Source organism: Pyrus communis, chromosome 15 (genome assembly GCF_041283825.1).
Source record: "Pyrus communis isolate YQ-2024b chromosome 15, ASM4128382v1, whole genome shotgun sequence".
Taxonomy (NCBI): Eukaryota; Viridiplantae; Streptophyta; class Magnoliopsida; order Rosales; family Rosaceae; genus Pyrus; species Pyrus communis.
In genome coordinates, this window is record NC_142579.1 from 19,736,096 (window position 1) to 19,756,305 (window position 20,210).

The 20,210-nt window shown below is 39.4% G+C and overlaps 1 protein-coding gene across 1 annotated transcript; it reads right to left on the reverse strand.

Moving 5' to 3' along the window:
- Window positions 1–5,195: 5,195 nt before the first annotated feature.
- On the reverse strand, window positions 5,196–8,979 carry LOC137735498 (putative mannitol dehydrogenase). Its single transcript, XM_068474933.2, has 5 exons — window positions 8,602–8,979; window positions 8,009–8,122; window positions 6,008–6,521; window positions 5,754–5,907; window positions 5,196–5,580 (listed from the first exon to the last, which is right to left on the reverse strand). Exons 1-5 carry the CDS (start codon window positions 8,697–8,699, stop codon window positions 5,375–5,377), a joined length of 1,086 nt encoding a protein of 361 aa, XP_068331034.1. The 5' UTR covers window positions 8,700–8,979; the 3' UTR covers window positions 5,196–5,374.
- Window positions 8,980–20,210: the final 11,231 nt, after the last annotated feature.

Sequence of the window (20,210 nt, forward strand, 5' to 3'; positions counted from 1 at the left end):
TGATGCTTCCTTAAATGGTTTGGGATGTGTGCTAATGCAGCATGGTAGGGTGATTGCTTATGCTTTATGACAATTAAAGCCTCATGAATTGAATTACCCTACGCATGATTTGGAGTTAGCGGCCATTATCTTTGCGTTGAAGATGTGGAGACATTATCTTTATGGGGAAAAATGCAAGATCTTTACGGATCATAAAAGTCTTCAATATCTTTTCATGCAGAGGGATCTTAATCTTCGTCAGCGAAGGTGGTTGGAACTGCTTAGTGATTATGATTGCACGATTGATTATCACCTTGGTTGTGCGAATGTGGTAGCTGATGCACTTAGCAGAAAATTTCAGGACCGTATCAATGTGTTGTACACTAGTCGTGTTCCTCTTCTGGCAGACTTGAGATCAACTGGAGTGAGGTTAGAGGCAGAAGATCAAGAGGTAGCCTTACTTGCTAATTTTCAAGTTAGGCCTATTTTAATTGATCGTGTACTTGAAGCCCAGATGGTTGATGAAGAAACTCAGGAAATAATTCAAGCAAGGAATCAGGGGAAAATGAAGGACCTCAGAGTTCGTGAATCGGATGGCATGCTTATGCAGGAGAGTAGGATGTTTGTGCCAAATAATTTGGAATTAAAGAAAGCAATTCTTGATGAAGCGCATATCTCAGCTTATGCGATGCATCCATGAGCTATTAAAATGTATCATACGATTCGACCATTTTATTATTGGCCGGGTATGAAGAGGGAGATAGCTGAGTATGTGAGTAGGTGTGCCATTTGCCAACAAGTTAAAGCTGAAAGGAAGAAGTCGTTTGGGTTGTTGTAGCCGCTTCCTGTTCCAGAGTGGAAATGGGAAAACATTATGGATTTTGTGTACAAGCTTCCGCGTACACATAATGGTTTTGACGACATTTGGGTGATAGTTGATCAGCTTAGTAAGTCAGCGCATTTTGTTCCAGTGAGGGAAAAGTATTCTTTGGGCCGATTAGCTGAATCATTCATATCGAAGATCATGAAGTACCATGTTGTTCCAGTGAGTATTGTCTCGGATCGTGAGCCAAGATTTACTTCTAAATTTTGGGTGGCTTTTTAGGAAGTTTTAGGTATGAGATTACTCTATAGTACGACATATCATCCTCATACAGACGGACAATCAAAGAAGACTATTCAGACGTTGGAGGATATGTTGAGATCTTCGGTGTTGCAATTTGGAGATGCTTGGCACAAGCGGTTGGATTTAATGGAATTTGCCTACAACAACAGCTTTCATTCGAGTATCAACATGTTACCATTTGAGGCATTGTATGGTAAATCTTGTCGTACACCCTTATGTTGGTCAGAGGTCGAAGAAAGAGTTTTGGTGGGCCTCTGAAAGCAGCCCAGGATCTACAAAAGAGCTTAGCGGATCGGCATGCTACTGACAAAGTGTATGAAGTAGGTGATTGGGTGTTTCTGAAGCTTTCACCGTGGAGAGCTGTTGTACAGTTTGGAAAGAAAGGTAAGCAAAGTCCCAGGTTTATTAGACCGCAAATAATCACCAAGCGAGTTGGTGAAGTGGCTTACAAGCTTGAGTTGCCTTCTGAGCTGGCTAAAGTGCATAATGTTTTTCATGTGTCTATACTTCGTCATTATGTTATGGATTCGTCACATGTGATACCTCCTCAACCCTTGGAAATTAATCCGGATTTGACTTATGATGAGGAACCAGTAAAGATTCTAGATTGGAAGGAAAAGGTTTTGGGGAACAAGACTGTGAATTTAGTGAAAATTTTATGGAGGAATCACTTAGCGGAGGAGGCTACTTGGGAGACAGAAGATCGGATGTGAGATTTGTATCCTCGGTTGTTCTTTGATCGCTAGTGGTTGGTGTGAGTGGTTGCTATGAATTTCAGGACAAAATTTTTTTAAGGTGGGTAGGTTGTGACAGCCCGTCCTGGATTATTTGTATCGTAGGTGTGAAATGACGTTTTTTCCCCTAGTGGTTATGTTTCGTTATGTGGTTGTTTTGGGGATTTGGTTAGTTGCATCTGGATCACACACACACACACCTACATTCTCATCCTCATCATTTTTCCTGTCTCATGTCTCTTTCTCTTTCCCTCTCTTCTTCTTCCTTGTACAGACCAAGACCAAAACCTTTGAAAACATTGCAGATCGAGGTGGAAAGTTATACCTTTGTATTCGTGAGGTTCATACGAGTTCAACCATACCCATTTCAGATAGGAAATCCTTCAATTTCACATCGAACCATGGAGCCCCTATTTTGGTCACTGTTCATGCATACGTGAAATGTTGTTTTTCAGGGAATTTGAAGCTTGTAGGAAGCTTAGTGAGGTCCTTAGGAAGCTCGAGATGGTTCGTTGGAAAGATTTGGACGTCAGGATCGTGAGTTGCAGGTTTGGCCAGATTTTGTGAAGTTTCTCCAGCTAGATTTCGTGAATTTCAGGGCTTGAAAGTGGTAAGATTTTGTTCTACTTGTTGTAAGCTTAATTTTGGTACCAATTTCGTGAAATTTGGTTGAAAATCGAGTGAGAAATGAAGGTTTGGAGTTTTTCCGGTTTTCCAGCAATGGCGACGGCACTGGAGGTGTGCCGGAGAAGATGACAGAATATTCCGTTAGTTTGGACGGAATATTCCTAACGGCGTTAGGTTAACGTTAACAGAATCTGTTAGTTTTAATGGAATATTCCTGACGGCGTTAACTGACGCCGTCATCGTGCTTGGCACGTGGCTGCGGGTGGCCAGCGCGTCTGGCCGTGCCTTGGCCAGCACGTGGGGGCACGTGAGGCGTTGAAAAATTATTTTAAAAATATAGGGATGTTCGTAAGGTTGAGTAGATCATGTTGGTGTATTCATACACCCCATTTGAGCATTGTATGAGAAATTATTACCTAGTTTTGGTTATGTGCTTTAAATTAACGTTTTTATAGTTGTTCCGCATATAGGTGAGACCTATCCCGAGGACGAGCGCAGTCACTCGAGGCAAGGGGGTTACGACCCTTCCACATACCAGTGAGTGGGCTTTTGGTTTTCCGTATATACCTATATACTGAGGTTTTTCCCAGAAAATGAAATGGAATGTTTATATGTTTTAAAATGCCATGCTTAGTGTGTGCCTATTTATTTATGCATTAGTAGTTGCATATGTGTATGTTTGGTGCTGCGGACGCACAAATAAGTGCCAGGTAAGTTATGGTTATGATGATGATTGTAGTTAGAGAGCTCATAACCTGCACCCCCGGTGTTAGTGCTCACGCCGAGTGTAGGGCACAGTCCTTCACGTGATGTTCACCTTCCTCACCACATGCTCATCTTGGATCCTTGTTAGGTGCACAATTTTGTCGTACAGACCACTATAGGTGGTTCTGACTCGTAGATGACCCGCGATTATTCGCCCCGTCTTCACGTGATCGTAGCACTTGAGCGTATTTATTTACACCCAATCCTGTCGTATAGACCACTTAGGTGGTTCCGACTTGTGTGTAGGTATAGTTAGTGAGTTGGGAATTTGAGCTCTAGATTCAGCCGTACAGGTCACGTTAGGTGACTCCGCCTGACATGGTATTTGCATTGTTTGGCATTACCTGGTTTGCTTACATTTTATGTAGAGGCATTCGACATGGCATATTTCTGAGCATATTTTCTATATATGTGTGTATTTTATTTTCTGGGAAACTATACAAGTTTTACGGCGAGGGGTTAGAACTTTTGATAATGAAATGATTTTGAAAAGCTTTGTTTTTGCCCACTCACACTTTCTGTTTTGCGCCCTTTTAGGTTCTAGTTTAGAATGCTCTTTTGGTGGCTCATGAGGAATCCATGGCATATCTGACAGATTATCACCAATGTAGGACCCCCTCTGGGTGTGTTTAGTTAGTATTTGTTCCCCTGGACTGCACTAGGTTTTATGTGCTCTGAATATTATTTTTCACACTTACGTTTACACATGTATGTTAATTACTCTGTGTGTAGTTTGGTTTTTATTTGTTCGTACTTTTATTATTATTCTTAGCTTCTGCACTGTGCACATGGTTACGTCACCCTTACGTGACGGCCAACATGCCCTGATTTTGGTCGGGGTGTGTTAGTAGTATAAGGACCTTTCTAGTTAAGCAGTTCCAAACGGGTTAACAAACGTCAGTAATTAGGTCGTAGAAATAAAACCACCTAAATTAAACATGGTAACTTGTTCAAATCAATCAAATCCTGATTATTAACATAGAGAGAATGGGTGCTTTGTCTGCAAAAAGAGGTTATAAAAAATTAAAGTGCGATTCTCTCTAGATCACAACATTACAGCAGCCTCTCACCAATGTGTCTCTCATTGGACACATTGTGGAGGATGCAAAAGTGCTGTTGTCCAGAGTCACTGGAGTTGTTCTTGCCCACACTCGCCTACATGCTAAGGGAATTGTCCATCATTTAGCTCACCATGCCCTTCAGGTTGATGGTTTTCGGTCTTGGTTTGAAAAACCTCCTAATCTTATTGTTGACCTTTTGGTGAAGAAATGTAACGGTTGAGTGAGCTATTCATTGCCTCAACCGTGCTTGTTGAATTGGATGTCCTGTTGTTGCCTTTTTCAATGAATATGTCGTTGCTTTCCACGCACATAAAAAAAACATAGAGGGAAACAAAGGGAAATGAAGATGTATTGTCACAATTTTTACTGTGATCTTAAGCCCCACGTTCGCAAACTAATTTACATCTACATGGGCATACCTAAACCAACCACAGCCACAAGGTGGAGAGATTTTTTAGTGTGATCGGTATACGGAGTGGTACACCACATACCATTATACAAATGATGAGATATGTGTGCTAAAAAAGTTAATAACTTAAAAAATAAAATTTCCACTTTTCTTATTAAAACACGTGGTGTCCCACTTGTGTTTCCGTCACAATTAAAATTGTGTCGGGTGTGCTAACATCTATTATCGCAATTTTTTGTTGGTGAAATAATGAAACTTACATGTGCACAACGATAACAAAAAAAAAAAAAAAAAACAAAAAAACACAAAACACAAAAAACAAAAAACAAAAAACAAATCTTTAACCTCATTCTCCCATAGCAAGCGATGGATTACCATGGTGGTTAAAAAAAAATTTGTTCAACTAGTAATTTCCCGGGTTTAAACCCTTATTCTTCCTTTTAGTGTAACCCTATAGTAGAATTATTGTTTGTAATTAGATTAAAAAAAAATCATTTCCAAATAAAAGCATACTTGCGATTTTATTTAGAATCCAACATCTGGACCAAGTTGGCTTCGTAATGTATAATTTTCACACGAGAAGTTTAATAGACAACAAAATTGAGACAACTTAATTAAACCCAATTTCTTCCTTCAACCCGGCCGCAATATCCAACAACAGATGATGCAAAATTTAAGAGCTAGATATCAACGTGTTTCCAATGTCGATAACAAATCGGTATCTAACATCCGCTTTGACAAGGCGCTCCATGGCAGTGTTCAAGTAATCAATTGGGATAACCTCAATATCAGCTGTTATTTTGTGCTTGGCTGAAAAATCAATCATCTCTTGTGTCTCCTTCATACCCCCAATGCAACTACCGCCCACTATCTTCCTTCCTATATTTAGAAAATAAACGTTTGTTAATAACATAATACACCAGTTATAATGCACAATTACAAGGTTAACATCGAAAGCAAACTTAGAAAATATGACCTATCACCGGTTGTAAAAATGTACAACTAGACGTAGGTGACTACGAGATAAACTATGAGAACAGTGATATGCTTACCCATGAGCAAAGGAAAAACTGGAAGCTCAAGTGGTTTATCGGGTGCACCAACCATCACAAGCTTTCCATGAGACTTTAACAAACCAATCAAAGGCAAGAGAGGGTGGAGTGCAGAAACCGTATCAATGATACCATCCAATGTCCCCATGGCAGCCTACAAGATTTACATGACGACATATAAGATTACCTTGTGCTATACACACACACAGACGTAATCAATTTAAAGTACAAAAGCAAATCCTTCAAATAATCACCTGCATTTGATCTTGATCGCGGCTAACCAAAAATGTATCAGCATGAAGATGTTCAATAGCTTCTTCCTTCTTATTAGGGGAGGTACTGATCACTGTGACCTTAACCCCCATAGCCTTGGCAAATTTTATCGCGAGGTGCCCTAGACCACCTAGACCCACAACGCCCACATGCATGCCTGGTTTGTCAAGTCCGAAATATCTCAAGGGACTGTAAGTTGTAATCCCAGCACACAGGAGAGGAGCAGCACCATCCAGAGGTAGGTTGTCTGGAATGCGGACTATGAAATGCTCATCCGCCACCATGATGTCGGAGTAACCTCCATATGTTATGGTGCCGTCAAGGTTCCTGGCACCATAAGTGAGTATCATTTTGGGGCAGTAATTCTCGAGGTGGTTGTTACAACTGTCGCAAGAGTGGCAAGAACCCACCATGCATCCAACACCTACTTTGTCTCCAACTTTGAAATTTTGTACTTTGCTTCCCACCTCTGTCACTACACCAACTATTTCATGCCTGCATTTCCCATTTATGGTCATACTTGGTTAAACTGATATCATTTTCTTATTAGAACTCATTAGGACTAATGGTAAAACTTTGATAATTCCAGCAAGTTAAATCGAGGGGTCATTTTTATTTTATCCAAACTCCATTGCCTCAAAAAAAAAATTAAAAATTAAAAAAATTAAAAAAAAAAATTAAAAAAAATAAAAAAGTTGATGAGTAAAAACTTTCAGATTGGTCTACCATCTTTTTCCTCCACTAACTTCTTTGAAGATCTTTTAAATCAGTCGTTGTCACTTGCTAGCAACCAAATAAAGTCCCGATGTCACTTGGTACCATCCTATATCATGGTTGTTCCACCTTAAATGGTTGCCACATGGATTTTTATGGCCATCAAATAATTACTTTGGCTCAATGACTGTATAGTTAATTTAGCAGTGTGCAGTATGCGTCTATAGTCACTTTCGTCTGTATTCAGCAATAATATTTACTAAAAGTACGGACTATATTGGTGAAGGCATTAAAAGGATAAATAAACACATTTTTTTCTTTCATTATAAACATTCTTATTTGATCTTATCCTTTGTTTTTATTTAATTTTTTCAATTCAAAAATCAAGTGATCAACAATAAAGATGGATGTGAGCGTCTGAACGCCTATTGCCTAGTGTGTATGTGTGTGTGTGTCACAACCCGGCCCGGGGGGACCACTTTCCGGGCCCACTCCAACACCGTAGCACGATATGGTCCGCTTTGGGCTTACCATTCCCCCACGGTTTTGTTTTTGGGAACTCACGAGCAATCTTCCAGTGGGTCACCTATCATGGGATTGCTCTAACCCCCTTCTCGCTTAACTTCGGAGTTCCTACGGAACCCGAAGCCAGTGAGCTCCCAAAAGGCCTCGTGCTAGGTAGGGATGAGAATATACATTTAAGGATCACTCCCCTGGACGATGTGGGATGTCACATTGTGTGTGTATATATATATTCAATATTTATATGAAAATACCATTTTAAATAGATGTCGATAGAGAGGCGAACTTCTTTACGAATGTTATTATGGATTTAGGTCATTTTACCAATGGTCTTTATTTATGGGGTAGAGCTATTTCCTCCATTGCTAAAAATACTTGTATTTTAAGGTATTGATTTCAGTTGTAACAGGGATTAATTTCAGAGTCTAAACTCTACCCTAGTTTATTTCTTAAACAAAAAATAATATAAACAAATCTTTATAGCATGCTGCATGCATCGTACTTATGGGTTCTGTTTCTATGAATTCCGCCAACATAAACAAATGGAAAATGCTAGCATCACTCTAAACTAATTACATATCCTATCGAATTAATTGTATGAAATTTTAAATAGCACTTCCAATTTTTTGTTGGTTGCCCAATTGCTCTTTCTATCTCCGATATATCCGAAGAAAAGAAAACATATATTTGACTAATCAAACTCAAAGTCATGCCACTGAATTAAAAAGTTGGGAAGAAATAAGTACCCGGGAATCAGAGGATAGACAGAGGAACCCCATTCGTTCTTGACCATGTGCAGGTCCGAATGACATATCCCGCAGTACAGAACTTTGAAACAAACATCTTTCTCTCCAGTTTTCCTGCAATGAAATTAGTTCAATTTAGACATAAATGAAAACTCAGATCTCGTAAAAGTAATACTACCCAAAAATTATAACTATCAACTTCTTCGGTACTTATTGGATATGTGGCCCCTTCATCTTTTATGTGACACGTTCCGTGGTTTACAGTAGCAAAGTTTTACTTACAACCTAAATGCCAAAGTTTACTAAGATAAAAACAACAAATCAAACGGTATTGATTCATATTTAAATCCAACAAACATTTCCGCACGTGGTTATACTCCTTTTGCACAACCGGTTCATTATGATTTTTTTTTTTTTTTTTTAGATTTATTCTATCAAAAGAGCGACGCCAGATTAAGGTGTGCAACATCAGAAAATAGGGGAAATAAAATTTGTTTATGATGTTTAAGACGCACAATTAAACAAATTTGAGAGAAATAAAATCAAACGAAAAAAAAATATATGGGAGAGCTATAAAGAATAATAATAATAACCTTCTTGAGAATTTAAAGGGAGAGAGAACGCCAGATGAATCTCTAGCAGCCCATCCAAATGCCTTGTTTGGGTGCTCTTGCTCTGGAGTTACCACCATTTTATTTTTCTCAAAGTAACAAAAACCAACTAAAACTGAATCCACTGAATATTATGAGACAATAGACAACTAGAGCGATGGTGAGGGAAGGGCAATTGAAGGGAGGTGTATATATAGAGAGACGGTGATGATGGTACGGTGACGATTGGGCTGGCCTGACGTACTGGCTGAGCAAATCGAAAATCGTAGTGTCGTTTTCGTACATATTGCAAACTTCATTTCATTGGCTGGGATGGCAACTTTACTTTGCCTCTGAGAAGTGAAAAGTAATGACGTCTTCGTTTTGTTGGGAGAAATTTCCACCACATATTAGGCGTGCGATTCTAGAGGGATCGGTTCTATTGGGATTGTGTTCTCATTTTGGAAGTAAAATGAAATTTTGACACCAATTTATCAATTATCAAATGAGAGATTATGAGGTTAGTAACCAAATTTTGAAGTGTTTTTCATATGAATTTTTACGAATTGACAAAAAAACTATATATAGTGGAGTAATAAAGAGGAGTAGATAAATAAGAGGACTAGATAGAATGGAGCAACCAATTGATAATATTCGGAAAAAATATGGTTAAAAGTGAAATGGAGGAGTGCATAAAAGATGTTAGGTAAGATGTAGAAAATTGTAGAAGTGTGCACAGACAGAAAAAGAAAAACCAAATATATTTCAAACTTTTGTTTATCGAAAGCAAATTCTATAGTAAGGCTTGGTTTGGTATTGCTGTGTTTTGAAAAAAAAAACTAATTCTACTGTACTGTGAGAATAGCAGCTGTAAAATAAAACAGCAGAGTGTTTGGTAAACTTTTTTGTAAAAGTGCTTTTGAAAAAAAAAAACAGTATTATAGTGTTTGATAAATTTTTATATAAAACAGATGTGACAAAAAACTAGTTTTTCAAAGCTAGGTTTTGCAGCTTTATGTTTTTGGCTTTTTTTCACCCAAAACTATGAAAAAAAGCTGAAGTTGAAAGTTTACCAAACATAAAAAAGCTCCCAACTTTTTTTGATATCAACTTTTTTCAAAATCACCTAAGTACCAAACTAGGGCTAAGTTGTTTTGTTTTCATATTAATGATTTTTTTTTTTTTGAGTAAAATTAAAAGATTTTTTTTTATATACATTCTTCTTTATTGTTTTCTCTCTCTCACTACTATTCTTCTTTCCGTTTTTCTCTTTTAAAATTTATCATGTCCAAAACATTTAAAATCCAAATAGCTATCAAACATTACCCTGGGTTAAGTGTCATTTAGGGTTCTAAAATCAGAGATTTCTACACACACAGATAAGATTTATATAGGCCCTTTAAGAAAATGGATCTTCATTATTTTCAAAAAATGAGTATTAGTTGTGGGACTGTTTGGGCCCACAATAATAATTTGGGCCCACAATAATATTTTGGGCCGAGCTTAGAGTTGTTCTCAGCCCAGTAACATTCATCTAGAATCGTGTCATGGGCTGTCCAGTCAAGGTTGGGCGAATCCTGTTGCTAGGAGGATTGGTCTAGATAAGGGTGAGGTAGTCGAACCCTAGTGCAACAAGGAGTCTTAAAGCTGAAGATGCTTAGAATTAGGGGATGAATCTGGTTCGTTAAGGAGCTTGGTTCAAAGTCCTATAGGGGTTAAGATTGGCCGAAACCTGATCAGATTGGGTTGAGGAATTTTAATTCGAGTACATTTCTAGTTTGGCCATGAGGGGGGTTCACTGCTATAAATAGAGAAGGGAGTGCATCATTCAAGGCCCCTCTAAATCAACACACAAATTGCCCTGTGCAAAGCTTCTCAACAACCTTAAGATTTTTTCCTCTTCCCCTTTCTTCCCACTAACACATCTATAGTTTGGATAGATAGCACTGTGAAAGCAACCAGCGACATCTTCTGTTTGGATATACATCACTGGAGCCATAGAATTAGCCGATTGATGAGCACTTTTAGTTTGAATAAACAACACTGTTTCGAGGCCAATTGGTTATTTATCCAAGTCTTGGTCAACAAGGATTTCCGAGTCCTCGTTGGTAGAGGTCATCTCATCAGCCTTCTCGCATGAAGTGAGGTGTTACTAGGTTACTAGGCTCGGCACATTGAAAACCGAGTTTTATTTTATGAATGGATATTCACAAGTACATTTTAGAGTTCGTCATTCCGGTGGCTGATAGGATTTTTACCACCTACAAAAGTAGGGATAAAAACACGTGAAATACTTGCAAGAATACAAGGATGTTGTAGTATAGATGCTCATGCAAGGTCGTTCTCCTTAAGGACTCTTTTAATAATTCATGTAGAAACAATTCCTAATTAAATGCTTAGAATTAAAAATTGAGAGAAGAGATTTTGAAATTGGCTAATATTAAAAACGAATTTTAATTAAAAACTGATATGACAAAAGAAAAGAGTTTTAAATATCAATTTATAAAAGACTAGGGTTCCACTATCACCTAGCAATCCTATGAATTTATACCAATTACTTATGACCTACACATGCCACTTTGAAGGTTAGGTTTTCCTAATTTATATTCTACTTAGAACCTCCAACATATAATGTATATCTAACATGCAACCCGTCTAGATGTTTGAATCAAATTTGAACATGAATGACTCATTATGTTTTATGAAAACCCCTTGAAAAACCATTCAACCCCTAAGACGTGATGTTCATCTTAAGTGCAATTACAATTATTAATCACAAGAAGCCAATGTCAATTTCAGGGAACCTTCCGACCAAAATTGCATTAAATTACTTTTCTAAAGATCCTAATTGTGATCAGGTATTAAGACAATTAGATAGTTTTAATCACGCTGATCAATAATTCAAAGTATGCATGCAATCAATCATAAGCAATTAAATAAAAATTACATATTCATGTTAAGGGTCAAGGCTCCGCCCTAGCAAAAGGAATTAGTTACGCATATTCATAATTGAAATCATAAAAAATATTATTATGAATAAAAGGAATGAAAAACCTTCAAGTAGAAAATCTTTAAGAACCCTAGCAATTACTCTCTGTCTCCAAAATTGCATAAACGAAAGCGTAGAAAAAACTAAGAACGGAAAAGCAATATATTTGCTAAGCCATCACACAAACCCTAAAACATAGGTCTCTTATTCCAACTAGGAAACTAAATAATAATAAATATCTTAGAAAATAAAGTCCTAATTAAACTAGGAGAATCTGCAAGGAGACAATCCAGCCATGTTTTAGCCTCAAATATCCTCCAAATCCGGCCCATGATAGCTTGTTTGAAGATTAGGACGTTCTGAACACATCTCTAGAAGGCCATGAACCCATCCGAGGTCATCTTTGGCTCTAAAAACGCAATTCAAGCCCAAAAATGTCACTTTCCAACACCACGCATTGCTCCTTTATTCTATCACCAAAAAATAACCGCTTGTTGGAAAAATGTGATATTTTGATACGATCAAGCTAAGTGACTTATGAACGTCCTCCAACTGGAATTACTCCCAAATTCGTCCATTTGACCATGTTTTGCTTTAGAGGAAGTCGAAAGTCTTATATTGAAAATACAATTCAAAGTATCAAAATTCTTTCAAAATATTAACCAAAATACACTAAGAATAGGGTTAAATATATAATATAAAATCTACTTATCAGTGGCCGAACCACATTTACAATTAAGACATTTATCTCTTTCGAGTATTTGTGTCTGTATAGTCTGGTTCTAGTTCGGTGAACTTATACTCTTATAAATATAATTATCGAGATCGAACCCAGTGCCGACGATTTGTAAATTTCAAAGAAACTAGCAGCCTTGTCTTCAGGCTCTATAACCTGAAGGCTGAGACGTGTTCCTTCCTTGGTCGTAGTCACAAGATCAAGAAGTTAGCAGCGCGGCCAACACCACATCAACATATTTTACTCCCCAGCCGAACTTTGCCAACGAGTTGGCAGCCCCGCAATCATCCAAATGATATAGTTAGCTTATTAATTACTCGGCCTGCACGTCACGTAGGCATGGTAGTTTTTAGGGTTAACACTTTGGCACGCCCAGTGAGACCCAGTGCTAAAACTATGAAGTTCATGACCATTAAAACACAGTCAGTAAAAAAGAAAACAGTTATGGGTAAGTGAACAACTAAACTTCCAGTATAGTCCAAAGCCCAGGACACGATGGCTTGTCACAGGCACATAATCCTCCTGCTGCCGTGACATCTGAAGCCACAAATAGAACACGCCGAGAAAAAGAAATTAATGTCGGCAGTCAAACTCGTGATGCAGAAATCCTCACCAAAATGACAAAAGGCATTTTTATTGAAAGACTAGTGGAGGATTGTGACAATGACAATGATGAGGCCTCCAATCCAACATCTAGATCTTTTCTCCAGTGATGATCTAAAGAATAATCCTTTGCCAGCGATACAGGCCGAGACATGATCTGCTCATCTCAAAATGATTGACTTAGAGAAAAATGGTGAATCAAGCAGCAAATTGGTTTCAACTGACCAATGAATAGAAGCGGCGTCTATTAACATGGTTGAAGTCTAAAGAATGATTGATTTGGCCTTAAAAAAAAGGCCAAAGTTTCCAAAATTCATTCACCCATATTCAACCTAGGTTCGAGTATCCTAAGGGATTCAATATTCCAGACATTAGCCTTTTTGTTAGAGAATCATCCTTACCCTCATTAGAACAAGTGGCTCGATTCACTCTTCAATGTGGAGACGTTAACAGTGATTTTCATAAACTACTACTATTCAATTTTGTTACTAACCGACTCAGCGTTCGCATGGTACATCAACCTTTCACCCAACTCCACCCAAAGCTGGGAGAAATTAGTCGAGATATTTCATAAGCAATTTTATCAGCCAGGGATGGAAATATCAATCTCTTCTTTGGCCAGGATGGCTTAATCATCAGACGAGTCACTAATGGAATATCTTACGAGGTTTAAGTCGGCAAGAAATTGGTGCCGAGTATCCCTCCCTGAAGTCGAGTTTGTTAGGCTTGCCCTAAATGGCCTGGATGTGGAGTAAAAAAATAAATTCTTGGGGGCAAACTTCCAAGATATGTAAAACTGGCTTAACATGTCGAGCAATATGATTATTTGCTCCGAGAAAAGAAAATCTTAAAATCTCCAACCCGTGGGACGATCTACAAAAGCCTAACGGTAAGTTATGCATCGGCCAAAGACGAAGAGTCCCAATATGCTAACATAGATGCGGCCGAGATAGTAATTAACAAACCATACGTATGTATAGCATTGGCTCATGCTAATTCCAAAGATGTCAAAACCCACTTGGCCTCTGAGGAAGCCGCCGTCAAAATATCAAAGGTCTACACTTTCGACATCACCAAGGCCGATTCCATCTTCGACTAGTTGTTACTTGCAAAAATTGTCAAGCTTCGGCCAGGGCATAATATTCCTAAGGTCGAAGATTTGAAAGGAAAGATGTAATGCAAATACCACAATTCAAACAACCATATGACAAATAATTGTGTTGTATTTCGCGACACCATCTAAAGCTGAATTGACAATGGCAAACTCAAGTTTCTGAAAAACCTCCAATGGTTGTTGACACCGATCCTTTCTCTTCAGCAATGGTAAGCGGTAAGCATGGTAAATGTTCATCTACCCAAGGACAAGAGAAAAGGAAAAGTCGAATTCATCTTGACACAATACGTCCCTAAGCATAATTCTCGACCATGATTGAAAGTTGATCTATCTTTGGACGAGCCACCCAAATACTTTTCAAACCCAGTTTATGTCGAGTCAATATCGAACTCCAGCACAAAGGAAACTAATAGGCTGATGGTTTTATGTAGTCAATGCAAATCAAACGTCATCATAACTGAGTTGAAGGAACATCCATTTCTAGCTCAAGCACTGCAACTGGCCCTGTAGTTGCAGCAACATCTCAAAAAGTGTTTAGTGCATGCCAATGCCAGAAAGTTTTCGATAGGCTCGACCCTCAAACATATAATAACAAGCTGTTTTTGGCCAGACAGTAACTTGATTTCAATGTGCCATTTTACAATGAAGATTATTTGCATGCAACTCTGGCAACTTAAGTTCACCTGCTAATCGGTGAATATTCAAGCCAACTGAGTCACGCAACCAGCGTTGGTAGAGATTAGACTATATGGCTCACCGACAAGCACCCAGGTTACCCTAATTACCAAATGACAGCCAAAAAAATGATGGGTAACGAAGATGACCAACAACCTCCGGCAATCATAACCGAGCTGTTTTAAGGAAAGAAGGTAATCGATCACAATTTTGAAACCACAATTGAAGAATCGAAGAAGCGAATTAAACTCATTCTTTAGCCTGGGGAGATGAAAGTTCATTTTGAGCACTTCCGGAAGGAAGCCAAAAGCAAACTTCCTCTATTACCCCCACAAGAACCATTAATTAAATTCAGACAGAATCACCACCCGCCGTTTTTCGGTGAGGCTTTAGAATATATATGGAAGCTACATAAGAAGCATTCAGATAATGACTTGTATGGCCTGCAAAAAGCATGCCAAGAGTCTCTTGATCTGGCGTTAACCTACCCGATGTCGAACAGATTGTCCAAAAATGGTCGGATATGGGAATGAAGGCTAGGAACATATACGTGAGGCCTGAGTTCAGCTTTGAGGTAGAACCATATACTGATATCGATACTGCCGATCTTCATTTCTCTCTCGAATACTTCCAATATCTACGGCACCATTTTGAAGTTTTCTCAGCCATTTCCTTCTTCGGCCTTACGACAAATGAAGAAAAACGCATGGCACGATTAGATACTTACCTGAACACAAGAGATGCCCGCATCGCATATCAGAGCGAACTCGCAAGGCTTTACAAACGTAAGCCCAAGTCTCAACGCCGAAATAGCCAGTGGTCAAAATTCAAGACGAAACAACTATGACCAACGTGCTGCATGATCGTGTTTTCGCTGCAGCCGAAGATGGCCAAGTGAGTAATGTCCATGAGTAAGATATCTCACCCAAAAATCCAGAAGACTAAGATCATGACCTGATGGGCCCTTCGGTCATCGACAACATAGAAATTAGCATGGTCCATATCTTACCGCAGAATTTCGGCCGACCACATCCAAACTAAATTTCCTGGACGGTGACGTGATTGCCGAGGAGGCCATGCAGGTCAATTTTGTGGTCACTGAAGAAAATGAACAAATAAGCAAAAAGGATAAACTTAAAGTAGTTTTCACCGAACTGTTTCCTCGTCCTTCATCTGTTAATCTTCATCACTTGAAGTCATTGTATGTCACGTCCCATATTGAAGGATGCTCAATTTCTAAAAATTTTGTCGACTGTGGAGCAATGGTCAATATCATGCCCGTTTCTATCATGAAAGCATTACATCGCTCTAAAGATGAACTCATTCCATTATGGGTGACTATGAGCAACTTTGTCGCATGATAAATCTCAGACTAAAGGAATGCTTCCTTTAGAGGTGAGTATCGTAGGTCGAATTCACATGATTGCATTTTTTATAGTCGACTAAAAGACCGAGTATAATGTATTGCCTGCTCGTGACTGGATCCACCAAACTGGCTATATCTCCTTGTCATTATATCAAGTCCTCATCTTCTGGGACAACAAATGGGTTGTAGTTCATCTAACTGATAATCAGTCATTTGAAGCTAATATAATTCAAGCTCACTATTACGATGATCATGTCAGCTACATCACCCTGCAAGGTTTCAATGAAGAATGATGGTTAACTCGAATCTCAGTTCAGAAAGCCATCGAGGTTGGTGCCGAGACTGTTCAGCAGGATTCAACGAGACTTAGGTTGGCTAACTTAATTGATGATCCTGATGCCTGATACCAAATGGGATAGACGCGGGCCGCAGTTTCATGTATCATGGAACGTCTGCTGGTTCATTGGTATACTATTTCCAAGTAACCGAATTCTAGCCTGAACTTAGTAGAGTTCCTCCTCGAATGAGACAATGGTCCAATCTTATCACTTGATAAAGTCCAAGCTACCCCAGCTGAGCCCGAAGACAGTCAACCTCAAGTCAAAGATCCGTTAGACGAAATAAACGTTGGAAAGCTGAGCTTTGTTGCCCCAACCTATGAAAGCTGAGTTTTGCAAGTTGCTCAAAGAATTTAAAGATTGTTTTGCTTGGAGTTACCATGAGATGCCTGGCCTGGATCGAACACTCGTCGAACATTAATTACGCATCAAGGTTGGTTGTAAACCTTTTCGTTAACCCCTCCCCGATGATTCTTGACCGAAGTTCAACTCAGCATAAAAGATGAACTCGTTCGACTTTTAAAAGCAGGTTTATTCAGACGGCTCGATATGTCCAATGGTTGGCGAATATTGTCCCAATTTTAAAGAAAAGTGGTGTTCTACTTATTTGCATTGATTTTCGTAATTTGTACATGGCAACCCTTAAATACGAATATACGATGCCAATTTTAGACTTGTTAATCGACGCTGCAGCAAACCATGAGATGTTATCTTTCAAAGACAGCCATGCTGGTTACAACCAGATTTTCATTGTTGAGGCCAATGTCCACAAAATTCCTTTTCGTTGCCCTGGGGCACTTAGGACCCACAAATGGGTCATTATGCCTTTTAGACTCAAGAATGCCAGTGCCATATATCAACGCGCAATGAATACCATTTTTCATGACCTGATTAGCATAGTTGTTGAGGTATACATCGATGATGTTGTGGTCAAATCGATGCACCACCAAACACATTTAGATGATCTTCAGCAAACTTTCCTTCGTATACACCAATATAATCTTAAAATGAATTCTACCAAATGCGTCTTTGGTGTATCGACAGGCAACTTTTTGGGTCTCCTTGTACATCATCGTGGCATCGAGGTAGATGAGAATAAAGCTCGAAAGATCATTGATGCTCCACCCCCAACAACCAAGAAGCAATTACAATCCTTACTCGGCAAAATCAATTTCCTCCGCCATTTCGTTTCTAACTTAACGGGGAAGATGAAGGTTTTTTCCATGCTCTTGAAACTTAAGGATTCTGACGAATTTGAATGTTGCGAAGAATATCAGGACGCTTTCATGCAAATCAAGGTTTTCCTCACCACCCCACTTGTCCTTGTGCCACCTTGGCGCGGTAAACCTCTTAAGTTGTATATCTTGGCTGCCTAGGAATCCATTGGCTGTCTTCTTATGTAAGACAACGAACTGGGCGGGAGCAGGCCATTTTTTATCTTAGCTGAAATCTTAACTTAACTGAGATAAATTACTCAGCTGTCGAGAAATTTTGTTTGGCTTTGTTCTTTGTTGCTTCTAAACTCAGGCATTACATGCTCCATTTTGTTACTCAGGTCATCATCTAGATAGATGTTATTCACTATATGCTCACTCAGCCGATAGTAAGAAGCTGAATTGGGAAATGGAAAATGGTGCTGTTTGAATTTAGTTTGCAATATGTTCCCCAAAAAGTTGTCAAATGACAGGCGGTGGCCGATTTCTTAGCTTAATATCCTTCTCTATACAGTTTTGGAGGCAACAACGCCGAAATTGGCATGATGGAAACGTGATAATTATTGGACAATGTATTTTGACGGCTCTAGTACCTCTACCTCATGTAACATCCCACATCGCCCAGGGGAGTGATCCTTATATGTATATTCCCATCCCTACCTAGCACGAGGCCTTTTGGGAGCTCACTGGCTTCGGGTTCCATAGGAACTTCGAAGTTAAGTGAAAAAAGGGCTAGAACAATCCCATGATGGGTGACCCACTAGGAAGTTGCTTGTGAGTTCCCAAAAACAAAACCGTGAGGGAATGGTAAGCCCAAAACGGACAATATCATGCTACGGTGGTGGAATGGGCCCGGGAAATGATTTGTCCCGGGTCGGGATGTGACAATATGGTATCATAGCCAATCCCTGGTCGGAAGTGTGCCGACGAGGATGTCGGGCCCCTAAGAGGGGTGGATTGTAACATCCCATATCGCCTAGGGGAGTGATCCTTATATGTATATTCCCATCCCTACCTAGCATGAGGCCTTTTGGGAGCTCACTGGCTTCGGGTTCCGTAGGAACTTCGAAGTTAAGCGAGAAAAGGGCTAGAGCAATCCCATGATGGGTGACCCACTGGGAAGTTGCTCGTGAGTTCCCAGAAACAAAACCGTGAGGGAATGGTAAGCCCAAAACGGACAATATCGTGCTATGGTGGTGGAACGAGCCCGGGAAGTGATCCGTCCCGGGCCGGGATGTGACACCTCAGCTGGCATTGGAATCATCATCTAGTCCCTGGATCACTACCGATGGTAATTTTTTCTCAAGTTGGATTTTGACTGTACAAACAACCAGGCCGAATGTGAAGCCCTCGTCACCGGCTTTAATATCCTTCACAACTTGAAGGCAGCCTGCATACTTGTCCTTGACGATTCAAAACTTATGATTAACCAACTCAATGGGACTTTTCGTTGCATGAGTTGTACTCTGGTGCCTTTTCATATAGTTGCCAGCTATTTAGCCGAATCATTTGTAGGCATTACATTCAAGCATGTCTCACGAGTTCGAAATACTAACACATACGAGTTGGCTCAAATAGCTTCTAGAGCACGACTCCTGAGGGGCAAATTGGGTCGGGTCATACCAGTGGTGTGACGTTTACACCCAACTTTGGTTAATCAACAAGTTCTTTAACACGATTATGTAATCCGTACACAATTATGTCCTTACCTTCGCTATTGGAACGAGATGATCCTGTAGATATCTGCATGGTCAAGACATTACTAGACGACTAGAGAAGATTAATTATGTAGTATCTTGGTAATCCAAGTGGCAAACACGACCACAAGACAAGGGTACATGCCACGAATCACATCATGTATCTAAATGAATTATATAAAAAAGGTGAAGACGGTTTGTTGTTATTGTGCCTCAGCCTAGAAGAGGCCACCAAAGCTATTACAAAGGTACACAAAGGAATATGTGGGGCTCATCGATTGGGACGTGAAACACATTGGTTACTCCGCTGACACAGTTATTTTTGACCGAGTATGTTAAAAAATTGCTTTGAATATGCACGAGGTTGTGTACAATGTCAAATCCATGGGCCCATACAGAGTGTCCCGGCCGAATCACTTCACTTGGTTACCAAGCCATGGTCATTCAGAGGATTGGCCGTGGATGTAATCGGCAAGATTACACCGTCTTCCAGATTGGCAAAGCATGCTGGATACTTGTAGCGATCGACTACTTCACCAAGTGGGTCGAAGCAAAATCATACGTTGAGTTAACATCTAAAGAGATTTGCAATTTTGTAGAAGAAAACATCGTGACAAGATTTGGCGTACCAGAAACAATTATAATGAACAACGGCACAATTTTTACAGCCGACAGGTTTAAAGAATACACAGCAAGTTTGAAAATTTAGCTCGAACAATCGACGTCGTATCACCCACAGGCAAACGGACAGGCCAAAACAAGTAATAAAGTTATAATCAGTATCCTTGAGAAAATGATAAAAGAAAGGCCTGGCATGTGGCATTTGAAGTTAAACGAGTCATTATGGGCATATCGAACTTCACTTCGATCAGCAACAGGG

What these genes read in the sequence shown, in the direction of transcription:
- LOC137735498 (XM_068474933.2), bottom strand. Translation starts at nt 8,699, where the DNA reads ATGGTGGTAACTCCAGAGCAAGAGCACCCAAACAAGGCATTTGGATGG. An exon ending in GTCTATCCTCTGATTCCCGG is followed by an intron (nt 6,522 to 8,008) that starts GTACTTATTTCT and finishes TGGGAAATGCAG; the next exon opens with GCATGAAATAGTTGGTGTAG. An exon ending in AGTTTTTCCTTTGCTCATGG is followed by an intron (nt 5,581 to 5,753) that starts GTAAGCATATCA and finishes TTCTAAATATAG; the next exon opens with GAAGGAAGATAGTGGGCGGT.